The sequence below is a fragment of the Bos grunniens genome, chromosome 16 (assembly GCF_055505025.1).
Source record: "Bos grunniens cultivar Pamir isolate PY7600 chromosome 16, Bosgru_T2T1.0, whole genome shotgun sequence".
In the NCBI taxonomy this organism is placed as follows: Eukaryota; Metazoa; Chordata; class Mammalia; order Artiodactyla; family Bovidae; genus Bos; species Bos grunniens.
Genome location: NC_141180.1, coordinates 5,241,761 through 5,260,549, shown reverse-complemented (window position 1 = coordinate 5,260,549; position 18,789 = coordinate 5,241,761). Strand labels below are relative to the sequence as shown.

The 18,789-nt window shown below is 37.2% G+C and overlaps 1 protein-coding gene across 1 annotated transcript in view; it reads right to left on the bottom strand.

Annotated features, from left to right (window-relative positions):
- Nucleotides 1–3,744: 3,744 nt before the first annotated feature.
- LOC147356076 (membrane cofactor protein-like) overlaps nt 3,745–18,789 on the bottom strand; it is a 33,161-nt gene continuing 18,116 nt past the window's right edge. Inside the window, exons 3-6 of the mRNA XM_086342208.1 lie at nt 17,591–17,676; nt 16,635–16,829; nt 4,538–4,723; nt 3,745–3,914 (exon numbers count right to left, since the gene is read on the bottom strand). Coding sequence (XP_086198334.1) covers nt 3,811–3,914; nt 4,538–4,723; nt 16,635–16,829; nt 17,591–17,676 — 571 coding nt within the window. The 3' untranslated portion in view covers nt 3,745–3,810. The remainder of the gene's footprint in view (nt 3,915–4,537; nt 4,724–16,634; nt 16,830–17,590; nt 17,677–18,789) is intronic.

Below are 18,789 nucleotides of genomic sequence, written 5' to 3'. Positions count from 1 at the left end.
TCTAAATGTTGCTTCTTGACCTGCATACAGATTTCTCAGGAGGCAGGTCAGGTGGTCTGGTATTCCCATCTCTTTAAGAATTTTCCACAGTTTGTTGTGATCCACACAGTCAAAGGCTTTGGCATAGTCAAAGGGTCTTCCAACAAATGAATGAATTAAGGAATTGTGGTATATATGAAGAAATATTACCAAGTCATAAGTGAAATAAAATTCTGATACATGTTACAAGGTGGATGAACCTTGAAAACAGTATGCTAAGTGAAATAATCCAGAAGTGATCCAAGTCTATGCAGTATGTAGAACAGTCAAATTAATCAACATAGAAAATAGGTAGTGGTTAGCATGGCTGGGAGGAGGGAGAATGGAGAGTTATTGTTTCACAGGTATAATGTTCATTTTGAAGTGATTAAAGGTTTTAGAGATAGATAGTAGTAATGGCTGCACAAAAATGTGAATATACTTAATGCCACTGAAATGTACAATTAAATTAGCCAAAATTGTCAGTTAAATAAAATAGAAGTTGGTCTAGAAGAATTAGCACAGAGAGTAGCCTGAGCATCTGAAAAGGAAGTGTTCTGCCAGATATCAAAACATATCATCATTCTGTAATCAAAGTGTTGATTTGGTGTTGGGGCAGGAATGGGCAGAATTCAAGGGAACAGAAAGATCAGATCATGTATGAATTTTATGTGTGATAAAAACTGACAGTTCAACAAAGCTGGAAAGAGAAGGACTTACTCAACAAATGGAGCTATTTCATACTGGACATAAATAAGTGGAGTAAAGAGAAACCCAACCGCATTTCAGATACCCTAAAGAAATGAGATGAATCAATGATTTGATGCAATCACAAAAGCACTATGATGGCAACGTTACATGATTTCAGCACGGAGAAGACCTGAAGCTTTTATAAGAAAAACACAACACTCCTGGCCATTAGGGAAAACATCAACACATCCAACTTCCTATTAATATAAATATTCTGTACATTTAAATGGCCAGTGATAGAAAAATCAGGTGAAATATGGTACATATTAAAATCATATAAAAAGATGGGAATAAATCTAACTGCAGCTCCGACTCAAGACATTAAGTGGAAAAAGTGCAAGTTTCAGAAAAATATGAACAGCATGATGACATTTTTGGATAAGAATAAAGCCAAATATGTAAACCTACACAAATAAGGATGTTTATGTGTAGAAGCAGATTAAAAAGACTCCCTAAACTACAAAGATATTAACTTTAGTAATTAGATGAGAGAAAGAAGTGGAGAACCAATCTTTTCACTATTTACGCTTTTGTAACATCTGAACTTTTAAAAATTCACATTAGTATGTGTGCATGTTCAGTCACTCAGTCGTATATAGCTCTTTGCTACCCTATGGACCGTAGCCCGCCAGGTTCCTCTGTCCATGGGATTTTCCAGGCAAGAATACTGGCGTGGGTTGCCATTTCCTCTTCCAGGGGATCTTCCTGACCCAGGGATTGAATTCACATCTCCTGCAGTGGCAGGTGGATTCTTCACTGCTAGGAGCCACCTGGGAAGCCCCTCAGATTAGTATACTAATATAGTTAAAAGGTATAGAAAGCAATCAATTTTTAATAGTGTAAAATCTTCAAAGAAAACTGACTTTTAATAATGACAAACTAGAGAAAAATTCTGCTTCCTGATAAAAGGATTTTAACTTATAATGAGCTTTGTTAAATCAACATGAAAAATATTTCAGAAATCACATAGAAAAGTGAACAAAAGACCAATATAAATGACTGCAAACCAAAAAATTTCAGCTTCACTGATAATTTCAATATACAATTAGTACATGACATTACTTTTCACCCATCATCTTATTAAGTTCTAAACAATGTTGGCAAGATAAAGAGGCACTGAATCTGTAGGACTTGACTCTGGAGCTGTAGTTGTTTGAGGACTTGGAAAAATTAATTTTGATTCAATTCACCAGTCTTATCAATACAAAATTATAGAATTAACTTTGATTATTTTTATTTTTGAAGAAAATTATTTCTCGCAATGAATTACTTCTCAGAATGAAAATATACATACTTTCCAAATGGTGCTATTCTATTTCTGGGGAGTTAACCTAAATACATATTTATACAAGTACATTAGCATGTATGCATAAGAATATGCACTATGGCTCCGTATTACATAGTGGAAACCCTGGAAATTAATCAATAATAAATCATAGAAGTTATGTGTCCAGAATAAGTTCACAAATCTTAAAAAAACACCACCCACACAGTGTCATATTACATAATTTGTATTCTTAGTTTGTCACTTCGTATTTGCCCCAATTTTTTCACATTCACATAATTAGATCTATCTTATCAGCACTATATGTCACTAATGATGCTCTTGATTCTCGCTTACTGACAAAAAATGACTGAAAACCTCACAAGGAACTTTGATTTATGATATTTAAAACAAAATCCCTATAGTTTATCACCTGTATAAACTTGTCCTCACAATTCTCCTGTTACTTCCTGTTATTTCTAAAACTGAATACATGTTTTAGAAAATCGTTATGAGATGCTTATGTTCAACTCTCAAGAGCGCATCAATAAGCATAACATACCACAGTGCACGTTCCCACTAGGGCCATGTGAGCAAACATGAGTGAGTCAGTGAGTGTAGATTTCATATGCAGTTTTCATGTATCATCCATAGACATTGCTTTCTTCACAGAACTTCACAGCACCCCCAAGGTACTCGAGGAAGTTACGGAGTACCAGATTTACAGGAATTATAAACAGGTATTCTAATTACCATCCTAATATGAATAATTCCCCTCAATCCTTAAAATTACAGGACAATAGGAAGTAAACAAATTGGAAGGCAGTGATTGGCATTCGTTTGAGTCATTCAACAGTGAGAAACTAGAAACCACTGAAATGATGTTACTTGAGTAAGCAGAGCGGTCTGCTCAGGCTAACGCTCTTGCCACTGTTCTCTTGCTCCTGTTGCATCCAAAAAGAAGCCAAAGATAACAGCCTGGACGCAGGAAGATAATCCCTTTCACCGAATCAAAATAGCCTCTCAAGTCTTAGGCAGAGCGGCTGCTCAGTAAACCCTGCCAGAGATCCTCCATTTCATTTCCACAAATAAGGACTTTTGCTGCCCTTCCATTGTTATGCAATTCCCTTTCTGTTGCCAAAAATAAATAAATAAATAAATAAAAGCCAGTAAAGAGAAAAAAATAATTGTATGAAGTGGTTAGGTTGGGATGGGGAGTAGAAATACAAATCTTGTTCTGGAGACAGTAGAAATTTCCCAGTTAAAATTGTACTCTATAAAAAGAACCAAACTGGCTATTGGCAGGAAAATGAAACATTCCTGAACCCAGATGATACCCTGTACAGATGTCAACAGATCACTTTTACAATGAATAAATTATCAATGTTGATGACACAGAAAACATGCATATTAAAAAACAGAAGCCATGGACCTTAATTAATATTGATTTCTACATTAATATTGACTCCAATGAAACTGTAAATTAGGTGAGCTACCTTTAAGACCTTTCTAGACACCAGACACTGTGCTCACAGCTTTAAATGCATCCCGCTATTAACTTTACTATCACACAGTGAGGGAGGCATTCAATCATTACACACGTATGTAAAGAAGTTTACATAAATTACCTAAGTTTACAAACCTTTTTACATCTGTGGACTATGACCTATAATTTTAGATTCACTAAGTATAATAGCAAAAATGGCTATAAATGCATTCTTCCTCCTTTTATTACTAAAAGTTCTAGTGAGTGTAAATCACCAGACATTTAAAGGATTTTAAAACATCACAAGGAATTTAAAGGATATTGACAAATATAAGCAGGACTTTATGAAACCTGAGGCATTGGAAGTTGCAGACACCGTAGTGGTAGCAATTGCTTCTGGAAAACAAACAGACAAAAAATATATATAAACTCATTTAATTACTTGGGATTTATTGCTTTCTACTAATATTCACTTACATGAATTATGTTTTTCATACTTATTTAGGTAAAAATGCACATGTGTTAATTTGGGCTTCCCTGGTGGCTCAGATGGTCAAGAATCTGCTTGTAATGCAAACCCAGGTTCAATCCCTGGATAGGAAAGATCCCCTGGAGAAGGGAATGGCAACCCACTCCTGTATTCTTACTTGGAGTATTCCATGGACAGAGGAGCCTGGTGGGCTACAGTCCATCATGGGGTTGCAAAAAGTTGGACACAACTGAGCTACTAACACTTTAATTTACACTAAAAAATGCTTGTGATCTATTTTACATGTAAAGATGTTGAACAAGAGAAATTTATGCATCTGTGTGATGTATGCAACATGCTAAGAGTCTATAAAAGGAAAATCAAAACAAGTTTCTTTGTGAATTAGAAGGCAAACATGTAACATGGAAATGAATATAAGACAGACAAAAGTACTAAAACTGTTTCTTTCCAATTGCTCCATATCATTGAAATCTATTGTGGAAAAAATAAAATCTTTTAAAAAAGAAAAAGGAAACCGACACCTTCATACCTTTAGCAGAGCACTTTGGTAGCTCGGGCTCCCAGGTCCCGTTTGCACCACAGACAATTGTGCTACTCCCGTGAAGGTGAAAACCATCATGGCACTGAAATACGACTTGCATATTGTAGTAATATTTTCCTCTAAATCCTGATACTATTGCTCCATTTTCGACGATTGGATAGTCACATTTGACCACTGAAAAGTGGAGAAATTCCATAATTACTGAAAGCTTGCTTTCATATAAGACCAAATATCTAGTGCAAATAATAACTTCCAGTAAAGAGGAAGAAATGAGGAATGAAAGGCAAGATGTTAATCAAAAAAAAGTAAGTAAAACAACACAAGACTCTGTGCATTGGAATTCCAGGGAAACAGATGTAGAGAAATCTAATAATGTTTTTCTACCAAAACAGTCTATCATAATAGTTTTTGGCTTTCCTACATTTTTTTCCAGTACTGACATGTATTGCGAAAGGTCTGACGATCAGATACAAACTCAGGGTAAGTTCAAAAATGACTTTTGATGCTCTTTAGCTCTAGGATTTTTTTCAGGTCACGCTGACACTAATTATAGTACCATGTTCTTTTAGAAAGATAGTAAAGACGTTTTTGAGAAGGTAATACTTGAGTACAAATTTAAAACCTGAAAAGAAGCTAGCCATTAAAAAAAAAAAAAAAAAAAGGAAATAGTTCTCAGGTGGCAAAAACATACAGGAACTGACGTGCTCAAGAAATACAAAGGTCAGTAGAGTTAGGGCAGTGTTTTCCAAATATTTTGGATTGTAAACCCAGAGATCAACACGTTTTAAGTTTTAAAACACATTTTAAGTGTTAAACCAGTATGCAAACACATGCATAATGCTAGAAGTTAATATTTAGCACCCACAACAGTGTACTGTGGTATATTCCATTCTATCTACCTCTCCAGAAGTAAATTAAAGGTCAGGGCCCTCTAGATTGACTTCAGATCTACTAATGGGTTTTGCAGAATTTGGAAACAAAACAAATCTGTAAAAACGCTGGGCAGGGAAGTGAGTTCAAGAGAACATTTTATGAGATTAATCTGAGCAATAGGCGAGGGCCAAAAATATAGCCTTTTAAGCCAGAAAGATGTTTTCTCCTTTCCTGTGGATCTGAATTTTCATTAGGTATAATTTTTGTTCAGCCAGGAGAACTCATCAATTCTTTTAGTTCAGGTAGTCTAATGACAAATTCTCTTAGCTCGTCTTCATCTGAAACAGTTTTCATTTATTTCAGCTTCAGTTTTGAAAGATTTCTCCTTGAGAGGGAATTCTAGGGTATTCTTTCAGCACATTAGCAGAAGTTATTGTCTTCTGTTCTTCACAGTGTCTTGAGAGAAGTCAGCTGTTACTCTTTCTTTGAGGTGAGGAAGAATGTAACGTGCTCTTTGCCTCTCTTACTGGCAGCTTTTTCTTTTGTTTTTAGTCTAATGGGGGTTCTTTGGTACATTTTTAGAATTTATTTATCCTGCTAGGGTCAATAAATTCCCTGGGGTGAATCTCTGGGGTGAATGTTGTGGCTCAAATTCAAATAATACAGAAGAAAATAAATAGAGAATAAAAAATAAATAGAGAACAAACTTACGGGTACCAGAGGGAAAACAGGGGTGGGATGAATTGGGAGATTGGGATTGACATGTATACTCTACTACGCTTACAATAGATAACTAATGAGAGACTACTGTATAACAAAGGGAGCTCCACTCAATGCTCTGGGTGATGTAAATGGGAAGAATACCTGAAAAATCGTGGATATATATGTGTGTGTATATATATCTCTCTATACACACACACACACACACACACATACATCTGATTCACATTGCCATACAGTAGAAACTAACACAACATTATAAAGCAACTATACTCCAATATAAAACGGACGAATAAGAGTCTATACTGTACCTTTTCTATGACGCTCCAATTACACGTACATTTACTGCTTGCTACTTTTCCACAGGTGTATACATTTCTCTCTCTCTCTTATGTAATATTTCTTTTGAAATCAGGTTACATTTGTATTGTATTGATTTCAGGTTCACTGATCTTTTCTCTGTTGTGCAACACTGCTGATACTTGTGCTAATGATTTTCTTTAAGTTAGGTTTCAGTTCAGTTGCTGAGTCGTGTCCGACTCTTTGTGACTCCTTGGACTGCAGCATGCCAGACGTCCCTGTCCATCACCAACTCTCAGAGCTTACGCAAACTAACTCATGTCCGTTGAGTTGGTGATGCCATCCAACCATCTCATCCTCTGTCATCCCCTTCTCCTCATGCCCTCAATCTTTCCCAGCATCAGGGTCTTTTCCAATGAGTCAGTTCTTCACATCAGGTGGCCAAAATATTGGACTTTCAGCTTCAGCATCAGTCTTTCCAACGAATGCTGCTGCTGCTGCTAAGTCGCTTCAGTCGTGTCTGACTCTGTGTGACCCCATAGACAGCAGCCCACCAGGCTCCCCTGTCCCTGGGATTCTCCAGGCAAGAACACTGGAGTGGGTTGCCATTTCCTTCTCCAATACATGGAAGTGAAAAGTGAAAGGGAAGTCGCTCAGTCATGTCCGACTCTTCACTACCCCATGGACTGCAGCCCACCAGGCTCCTCCATTCATGGGACTTTCCAGGCAAGAGTACTGGAGTGCGTTGCATTGTCTTCTCCGTTTCAATGAATATTCAGGACTGATCTCCTTTAGGATGGACTGGTTGTATCTCCTTGAAGTCCAAGGGACTCTCAAGAATCTTCTCCAACACCACAGTTCAAAAGCATCAATTTTTCTGCACTCAGTCTTCTTTATAGTCCAACTCTCACATCCATACATACTACTAGAAAAACCATAGCTTTGACTAGATGGACCTTTGTTGGCAAAGTAATGTCTCTGCTTTTTAATATGTTGTCTAGGTTGGTCATAGCTTTTCTTCCAAGGAGCAAGCGTCTTTTAAATTCATGGCTGCAGTCACCAGGTGCAGTGATTTTGGAGCCCCCCAAAATAAATTCTCTCACTGTTTCCATTGTTTCCCATCTATTTGCCATGAAGTGATGGGGCCAGATGCCATGGTCTTAGTTTTCTGAATGTTGAGTTTTAACTGTATTACATACAGTTAAACAGTAAAAGTGTACAACTGCTTGCTGTTTAATACATGCAAATAATCATGTATTAACAATACAATAAAGACATAGAAAGTTTCCATACCCCGCCAAATTTCCTCATGCCACTTTGTAAACAATGCCCACCAACAACTCTGCCTTCCTCACCCAGCCTACCACTAATCAATTTTCAATCCCTATAGTGTTGTTTGGTCATCAGGTGCCCAATATACTACTGGAGAAAAACAGAAATGCTCCAGAAGGAATGAAGAGGCTGAGGCAAAGCAGAAACAATGCCCAGTAGTGGATGTGACTGGTGCTGAAAGTGAAGTCCAATGCTATAAGAACAATACTGCATAGGAACCTGGAATGTTAGGTCCATGATCAAGGTAAACTGGAAGTGGTCAAACAGGAGATGGCAAGAGTGAACATCGACAATTTAGGAATCAGTGAACTAAAATGGACTGTAACGGGCAAATTTAATTCAGAAGAACATTATATCTACTACTGTAGGCAAGAATCTCTTAGAAGAAGTGGAGTGGTCCTCACAGTCAACAAAAGAGTCTGAAATGCAGTACTTGGGTGCAACGACAGAATGATCTCTGTTCGTTTCCAAGGCAAACCATCCAATATCACAGTAATCCAAGTCTATGCCCCAACCACTAATGCCGAAGAAGCTGAAGTTGAATGGTTCTATGAAGACCTACAAGACCTTCTAGAACTAACACCAAAAAAAGATATGTCCTTTTCATCATAGGGGACTGGAATGCAAAAGTAGGCAGTCAAGAGATACCTAGAGTAACAGGCAAGCTTGGGCTTGGAGTACAGAATGAAGCAGGGCAAAGTCTAACAGAGTTTGGCCAAGAGAATGCACTGGTCATGGCAAACACCCTCTTCCAACAACACAAGAGACGACTCTACACATGGACATCAACAGATAGTCAATACTGATTGATTATATTATTTGCAGCCAAAGATGGAGAAGCTCTGTACAGTCAGCAAAAAAAAAAAAAAAAAAAAAAGACCAGGAGCTGACTGTGGCTCAGGTCATGAACTCCTTATTGCAAAATTCAGAGCTAAACTGAAGAAAGTAGGGAAAACCACTAGGTCATTAAGGTATGACCTAAATCAAATAGCTTACGATTATACAGTGGAAGTGACAAATAGATTCAAGGAATCATATCTGATAGAGTGCCTGAAGAACTACAGTTCATGACGTTGTACAGGAGGTGGTGATCAAAACCATCCCCAAGGTAAAGAAATGCAAAAAGGCAAAATGGCTGTCTGAGGAGGCCTTACAAATAGCTGAGAAAAGAAGAGAAGCAAAAAGCAAAGGAGACAAGGAAAGATATACCCATCTGAATGCAGAGTTCCAAAGACTAGCAAGGAGAGATAAGAAAGCCTTCCTCAGTGATCAATGCAAAGAAATAGAAGAAAACAACAGAATGGGAAAGACTAGAGATCTCTTCAAGAAAATTAGAGATACCAAGGGAATATTTCATGCAAAGATGGGCACAATAAAGGACAGAAACAGTATGGACCTAACAGAAGCAGAAGATATTAAGAAGAGGTGTCAAGAATACACAGAAGACCTGTACTAAAAAGATCTTAATGACCCAGATAATCATGATGGTGTGATCACTCACCTAGAGCCAGACATCCTGGAGTGTGAAGTGAAGTGGGCTTTAGGAGGCATCACTTCGAACAAAGCTAGTGGAGGTGATGGAATTCCAGTTGAGCTATTTCAAATACTAAAAGATGATGCTGTTAAGTGCTGCACTCAATATGCCAGCAAATTTTGGAAAACTCAGCAGTGGCCACAGGACTGGAAAAGGTCAGTTTTCATTCCAATACCAAAGAAGGGAAATGCCAAAGAATGTTCAAATTGATGCACAATTGCACTCATTTCACAGGCTAGCAAAGTAATGCTCATTATTCTCCAAACGAGCCTTCAACAGTACATGAACCGAGAGCTTCCAGATGTTCAAGCTGGATTTAGAAAAGGCAAATGAAACAATGATCAAATTGCCAAGATCCATTGGATCATTGAAAAAGGACAAAAGTTCCAGAAAAACATCTACTTTGGCTTTATTGTCTACACCAAAGCCTTTGACTGTGTGGATCACAACAAACTGTGAAAAATTCTTAAAGAGATGGGAATACCAGACCACCTTACCTGCCTTCTGAGAAACCTGCATGCAGGTCAAAGGGGAACAGTTAGAACTGGACATGGAAAAACAGACTGGTTCCAAATAGGAAAAGGAGTACGTCAAGGCTGTATATTATCACCGTGCTCATTTAATTTATATGCAGAGGACATCATGAGAAATGCTGGGCTGAATGAAGCACAAACTGGAATCAAGATTGCTGGGAGAAATATCAATAACCTCAGATATCCAGATGATACCACCCTTAAGGCAGAAAGTAAAGAGGAACCAAAGAGCCTCTTGATGAAGGTGAAAGTGGAGAGTGAAAAAAATAGCTTAAAACTCAACACTTATAAAATGAACATCATGGCATCCGGTCCCATCACTTCATGGCAAATAGATGGAGAAACAATGGAAACAGTGATGGGATTTATCTTCTTGGGCTCCAAAATCACTGCAGATGGTGACTGCAGCCATGAAATTAAAAGATGCTCCTCCTTGGAAGAAAAGTTATGACACACCTAGACCATGTATTAAAAAGCAGAGACATTACTTTGCAACAAAGGTCCGTCTAGTCAAAGGTATGGTTTTTCAAGTAGTCATATATAGATGTGAGAGTTGGACCATAAAGAAGGCTGAGCACCAAAGAATTATGCTTTCGAACTGTATGGTGTTGGAATAGACTCTTGAGAGTCCTTTGGACAGCAAAGAGATCAAACCAGTCATCCTAAAGAACTCAATCCTGAATATTCATTAGAAGGACTGATGCTGAAGCTGAAGCTCAATACTTTGGCCACCTGATACAAAGCGCCGGCTCATTGGAAACAACCCTGATGCTCAGAAAGATTGAAGGCAGGCCGAATAGGGGATGGACAACAGAGGACAAGATGATTGAATAGCATCACTGACTCAATGGACATGAGTCTGAGCAAGCTCCAGAAGACGGTGAAGGACAGGGAAGCCTAGCGTGCTGCAGTCCATGGGGTCTCACAGAGTCGGACAACTGAGTGACTACAGTAGTGTCGGTTTTCCAGAATGTCATACGGAATCACATCCTCTGAGTTTACTTACTTAGGACAATGCGTTTCAGATTCATTCCTGTTGTCTGAATTAAAAGCTCATCATCCTTTCCTGCAGAGTATTATAACTATCTGTATGTACCAATGATGTTCCTCCATTTACCAGTTCAAGGACATAAAAGTTGTTTCCAGTATAGGATGATTATGACTAAGGATACTATGAATATTCTCATGCAGATTTTATGTGTACATGTTATCATTTTACCCTGGGTAGCTGAATTATACCTTAAGTATACGTTTAATTGTATAAGAAGTTGCTAAATTGTGTTCCAAATGGTCATACCACTTGCATTTTCATCAGCAGTGCTATCAGAGTCCCAAATATAACATATCCTCTCCAAAACATGGAACTGTTAATTTTTTCTTTTTAATTTCATGCATTCTAATAAGTTCTTAGTGGTTTCTCATCATGGTTTTCAACTACATTTCTGTTATTACTAATGATACTGAGCAATGTTTCATGTACTTTTTTTTAACATCCACATTCTTCTTCGGTGGGAAAAATTCTATCCAAATATGTTACCCCTTTTTTTGTAAACTGGGCTGCTTTCCTCTTACTGTGTCTTGAGAGTTCTTTATCATCATAGCTAGAAGTCCATTCAGAAATGTTCCTGACAAACATTTTCTCCCAGTCTATGACAAGTTTTTTTCTTTCTTCAAACAGTGTGTTTGAGAGAAGTTCTCAGTTTTTAAGAAATCCAGTCTTTTTTTTTTCTTTAAAGAATAATGCTTTTAAGGTTTTTGAAGAAATCTCTGCTAATTACAAATATTTTCTGTCTTCTCATAAGTCTTACAGTTTAGGTTTTACATTTGAATCTGTGATCCAACACCTCTTCCAGCCATGATAGTATGAAACTGCAAATCCACCACCAGAAGAAAAATGGCTAAAAACACATGGAGACCAAAAGAAACATGTTTCTAAACGATCAGTAGTTGACTGAAGAAATTAAAAAGGAAATAAAAGATATCTTAAGACTAACGAAAATAGAGACAGTCCATCCCAAATCTATGTAACACAGGAAAAACAGTTCTAAGACAGAAATTTGTAGCCATACAGGCCTACCTTAAGAACAAGAATAATCTCAAGTAAACAATCTAAATTTACACCTATATACAAAAAATAGAACAACCCTCTCTGCAAGTTTGTGGAAGGTTAAAATAATAAAGAAAAGAGTGGAAATAAATGAAATTGAGACTGAAAATCAATGAAAATAAGAGCTGGTTCATTGAAAAGATAAAATTGACAAACACATAGCCATACTCATCAAGAAACAAAAGAAAGGATCCGAATAAATAAAAAGTAAAAGAGAAGTTACTATCAATACCACAGAAATACAAAGGATCATAGAGAATACTATGAATAATTATATATCCAAAATTGGAAACCTGGAATAAGTGGATAAATTCCTAAAAAGATATTATCTGCTAATGCTGAGTCCAGAAAAAATAGAAAATGCTGCTGCTGCTGCTAAGTCGCTTCAGTCGTGTCCGACTCTGTGCGACCCCATAGACGGCAGCCCACCAGGCTCCCCTGTCCCTGGGATTCTCCAGGCAAGAACACTGGAGTGGACTGCCATTTCCTTCTCCAATGCATGAAAGTGAAAAGTGAAAGTGAAGTTGCTCAATCGTGTCCCGACTCTCAGCAACCCCATGGACTGCAGCCTATCAGGCTCCTCCGTCCATGGGATTTTCCAGGCAAGAGTACTGGAGTGGGGTGCCATTGCCATCTCCAAATAGAAAATGGGGATAGAACAATTACTAGTAATGAAATTGAATTAGTAAATAATTTCCAGCAAACAAAATCTAGGACTCCGTGGGTTCGCAGATGAATTCTATTACACATTTAAAGAATAGGTAAATTTTGCTTCAAAAGACACTCTATAGGAACAAATAAAATGAGCCAAAGACTGAGGAAAATAGAACTACCATATGATCCAGCAATTTTACTTCTGGGTACTAACCCAAAGAAAACAAAACACTAATTCGAAAAGATTTGTGCAGCCCTATTTTCATTACAGCATTTTTTTTTTTCAATACCTAAGATATGAGAAGACTCTTGAGAACAACCAGTCCATTCTGAAGGAGATCAGCCCTGGGATTTCTTTGGAAGGAATGATGCTAAAGCTGAAACTCCAGTACTTTGGCCACCTCATGGCGAAGAGTTGACTCATTGGAAAACACTCTGATGCTGGGAGGGATTGGGGGCAGGAGGAGAAGGGGACGACAGAGGATGAGATGGCTGGATGGCATCACGGACTCGATGGACGTGAGTTTGAGTGAACTCCGGGAGTTGGTGATGGACAGGGAGGCCTGGCGTGCTGCGATTCATGGGGTTGCAAAGAGTCGGACACAACTGAGCGACTGAACTGAACTGAACTGAAGATATGAAAGCAACCTAAGTGTCCTGATAGAATAATGAATAAAGAAGATATGGTGTATATAAAATGGAGTATTACCTAGTCATAAAAAGAATGAAATCTTGCCACTTGCAATAGCGTTGATGGACATAGTGGGAATTATGCAACGTGAAATAAGTCAGTCAGAGAAACACCATGTGATTTCAGTTATATGTGGGATCTACAAAATAAAAAAAAATAAACTAATAAAACAAAAAGGAAACAGATTCATGAATACAGAGAACTAGCGATTGGCAGAGAGGAGGTGGCTGGCAAGAGGAAGAAAATAAGTGGATTAAAATGCAAAATCTTCTAGTTATAAAATAAGTTATGAGGTTATGATACACAGACTAGACAATACAGTCAACAATTCTGTACTTATTTTAAATGGTGACAGATGGGAACTAGACATCATGGTGATCATCTTGTTATGTATGTAAATGTGGAATCATTATGTTGTACATCTGGTTTTTGCATTAGGGCAATGCTGTCCTTGAAATGAATTGTGAAAGATTCTCTCCTCTTGTATTTTTTTAAGGCTTTGTGTGTGTGTGTGTGTGTGTGTGTGTGTGCATGCTAAGTCATTTCAGTCGTGTCCAACTCTTTGTGACCCTATGGACTGTAGCCCCTCAGGCTCCTTTGTCCATAGGACTCTCCAGGCAAGAATACTAGAGTGAGTTGCCATGCCTCCTCAAGGGGATCTTCCCAACCCAGGGATGGAACCCGTGGCCCCTGACACTTCTGCAATCCAGGTGGATTCTTTACTGCTGAGCCACTGGGGAGGCCCAGTGGCTTTGTGTAGAACTGCCACTATTTATTGCTTAAATGTTTGGTAGAGTTCACCAGTAAGGATACACGGTTTGCAGTACTCTTTGTTGAGAAGGTTTAAGTTGTCAAATTTATAGGCATACAGTGGTTTGTTTTTTTCATTATTCTTTTTTTTTAATTTAAATTTATTTATTATAGTTAGTGGCTAATTACTTTACAATATTGTATTGGTTTTGCCATACATCAACACGAATCTGCCACAGGTGTACAGGTGTTCCCAATCCTGAAACCCCCTCCTGCTTCCCTCCCCATACCATCCCTCTGGGTCATCCCGGTGCACCAACCCCAAGCATCCTGTATCCTGCATCAAACCTGGACTGGCGATTCGTTTCTTATATGATACTATACATGTTTCAATGCCATTCTCCCAAATCATCCCCCCCACCTCCCTCTCCCACAGAGTCCTAAGACAGAAACTATAAAACTCTTAGAGGAGAACATAGGCAAAACACTCTCCGACATAAATCACAGCAGGATCCTCTATGACCCACCTCCCAGAATATTGGAAATAAAAGCAAAAATAAACAAATGGGATCTAATTAAAATTAAAAGCTTCTGCATAACAAAGGAAACTATAAGCAAGGTGAAAAGACAGCCTTCAGAATGGGAGAAAATAATAGCAAATGAAGCAACTGACAAACAACTAATCTCAAAAATATACAAGCAACTCCTGCAGCTCAATTCCAGAAAAATAAACAACCCAATCAAAAAATGGGCCAAAGAACTAAATAGACATTTCTCCAAAGAAGACATACAGATGGCTAACAAACACATGAAAAGATTCTCAACATCACTCATTATCAGAGAAATGCAAATCAAAACCACTATGAGGTACCATTTCACCCCAGTCAGAGTGGCTGTGATCCAAAAGTTTACAAGCAATAAATGCTGGAGAGGATGTGGAGAAAAGGGAACCCTCTTACACTGTTGGTGGGAATGCAAACTAGTACAGCCACTATGGAGAACAGTGTGGAGATTCCTTAAAAAACTGGAAATGGAACTGCCGTACAACCCAGCAATCCCACTGCTGGGCATACACACTGAGGAAACCAGAAGGGAAAGAGACACATGTACCCCAATGTTCATCACAGCACTGTTTATAATAGCCAGGACATGGAAGCAACCTAGATGTCCATCAGCAGATGAATGGATAAGAAAGCTGTGGTACATATACACAATGGAGTATCACTCAGCCATTAAAAAGAATACATTTGAATCAGTGCTAATGAGGTGGATGAAACTGGAGCCGATTATACAGAGTGAAGTAAGCCAGAAAGAAAAACACCAATACAGTATACTAACACATATATATGGAATTTAGAAAGATGGTAATGATAACCCTGTATGCGAGACAGCAAAAGAGACATAGATGTATAGACCAGTCTTTTGGACTCCTTATTATTCTTTAAACGTCAATAGGATATTTTATGATGTTCTCCTTTTCAATCTTGATATTGGTGATTTTGTCTTTGTTTTCCTGTCAGACTGTCTATGGATTTATCTATTTTATCCATATTCTCCAAAAACCAGGCTGATTTCTTTGATTATCTCTGTTTTGTTTCTCTTTTCAATTTCATGGCTCTCCAATTTTATTATTTCCTTTTGTTTTCTTATTTTAGATTTAATTTGCTCTTCTTTTTAAATTTCTAATGGTAGAAGCATAGATGACTGATTTTAGAAATCAGATGACTGATTTCTGTTTTTCCAACATAAGTATTTCATATTATAAATACCCTCTGAGCAAAACTTTTGCAAAACTTTTGCTGTATCCCACAAATTTTGGTATGTAAATATGCTGTTCATTTTTAATCAATTAAAAACAGTTTCTATTTCCCTTGTGACTGCTTCTTTGACTCATGGGTTACTTAAAAGTGTCTCGCACACTTTTCAAGTATTTGGTTTGATTTCTACATTCATCCCATTGTGATCAGGTTAATGTACTGGTACTAGTTTCGATGTTATGGAAATAAATATGTTAAAAATATTACCTAAAAATGATATTACAGAATGTCCCATTGTACACTGGGAGAAACTAATATTTTGCTATCATTCAGTGGATCCTTCATCAAGAGCCACATCCCCTCCAGTGTCTCCCCACTTTTAGCTAATGTGAAGTTGTTAAAATAAGCTTTGTCCAGAGTTTAACAATCTTATCAGTGAGAAGGTTAGTCTTTTAATGTTCCTGAAGCCCGAGCTCTCAGAGGTCTTATTCTACAAGATAAAACTTGCTTGTTTTTTAAGCCACAGTGTGTTCAGTTTTCTGATGCTTGCAAACAAACAACAACAACAACAAATCCAAAAGCTCTAGCTCATGCACATACACAGTAGTTCATGACATATGAGTTGAAATGCCAAGAACATGTTGAGTGACTGGTGGGGAACTCTACAATTAGAACTTTTTAAATTTGATTTGAGCAATATTAAATTAAATTAGAGGTCAATTTAGTAGGAAGAGCAATTACATGGGAATCTTTTGTTTACTTGTAGATAAACATATTTTTGAAGTGTTTCCACAGTATTTAGATTCAGGAGGAAATACATGGAAATATTATTACCTTTACACTCTGGTGGGTCACTGCTCCATCTGTTATGATCAACACAAATAAGGGTGGTTTCCCCAATAAGAGAATATTCATCTGGTCCATGAGAAGGATTACACCTGTATATTACCACTTCACTGTATTGATATACTTCCTTATACTGGGTGAACCTTCCATTTGTTATATTTCCAGGTGTTGCACACAGAATTACTTAAAAAGGGAGGAAAAAGGACATGAAGTAAAAGTAAAATATTAAGACAGCATTAGCAAAGTCCTATGAATTGCCTTCATATAATTCATTAACATATGATTAATATACTCCAGTTTTGAATTCAATATCTGTTTAGAAGAAAGCCTCTATATGAATATGAGTTATCCCAAATTCAAGCCATTAATGTAGAAAAAACTTATTTTCTGAAATATGAAATACATATTTATCTGCAAGACCATGCTAAGTTTTGCTCTTATCATCATGAAAGATGCTGACAATTTAATGCTAAAATATACTTGTGATTAAAAAGGTAACTCAGTGCTAGCTGAACAATACTTTATGATTTATAAATATCTCCATTCACAAATTGGTTGTTCACATTGAGTATTACTATAATTTTTCACTTTCATTCTGATGATGTATGCTTAAATTTTTCATATACAGCTGTTAAACCAGATATTGAAGTAACTTGCAAAAATATAAAACAATGACACAATTCCTACTATTTGTTTTGGAAAATCTTGACTTTTCATAAAAATATGTATATATGTATATTTATATGTATTGCAGCTAACACTTCTTAAAAATGAATTAATAATTATTTTTAAAACTTTTCATTTTTAATTGCAATATAATAAATATCAATTGACATAATCCATATGAAGAGAAGTTCTTTGGTGTCTATGTTAATTTAAAAGCATAAAGAGGTCATAAAGTTTGAGAACTGCTGCTCTATATCCTAAAGAGAAGACATACATACTTTCACAAATTGGGAGATTATCACTCCAGTTCACATTATCTCCAGAAATTTCACAATATATAACTTTTGCTCCAATCAGATAAAAACTAAATGAGAGAAAAAAGTTAGCATGTCCTTTAAGCAATTACAAGATGTATATAATAATAAAAAATGTTTTATATGATGGTTTTTCTGTACTATAGTAATTTGAGTGATAAATTTCTTAATATAATGGATGTCCTAAATCTGCAACTCAAAGAGTTTCTGCATGTGGACCCACTTTGGCCTACAGTAAAATGTGTAAATTACTGTCACGCTGGTCAGTGCAGCCCCTCTGCTCCCTCTGGCAAGTGTGTTACACACTGACTTCTACTCTTTGCTCACACCATTTTGCTCAGTAAGGGCTGAGCAGAGAGATCGGGGCCCTAGAACTTGCCTGCCTGGATTCAAGTTCCAGCTCCATGACTGCCTTGAGCTTGGGAAATCCCTTGCTGCTGCTGCTGCTGGTAAGTCGCTTCAGTTGTGTCCGACTCTGTGCGACCCCATGGACAGCAGCCCACCAGGCTCTGTCCACAGGATTCTCTGGGCAAGAATACTGGAGTGGGTTGCCATTTCCTTCTCTGGGAAATCCCTTAATGCTTCCTTAAAGCTTCCCCTACATAACTAGTGGGATTGTTCTGAGGATTGGATGAGTTAGTCTCTGGCACATAGTGAGTACTAGGTAAATTTTAACTTTTATTAATTTTTTTTTAGATCAGAATACAAACCCACCTTATTTTATTGCTCTTAACTTTTTGAGATTTTAACAAACTGAAGGTGTGTGGCAACCCTGCATCAAGCAAGTTTCTTTGTGCCATTTTCCCAACAATGTTTGCTCACTTTATTTCTCTTGTCACATTTTGATAAATATCACATATTTAAAACTTTATTACTACTATTATATTTGTTGTGGTCATCTGTGATCAACAGTATTTAATGTTATGACTCACTGAAGGTTCAGATTATGACCATTCCCTTCTCCAGGGATCTTCCCAACCCATGGATTGAACCTGGGTCTCCCACATTGCTGATAGATTCTTTACCATCTGAGTCACCAGGGAAGCCCTAACAATTTTGGCAATATGCCATTTTAAAATTAAGATATGTACACTTTTTAGACATAATTCCATTACATACTTAGTAGTCTATGGTATAGTGCAAACATATGTAAAAAATTCATT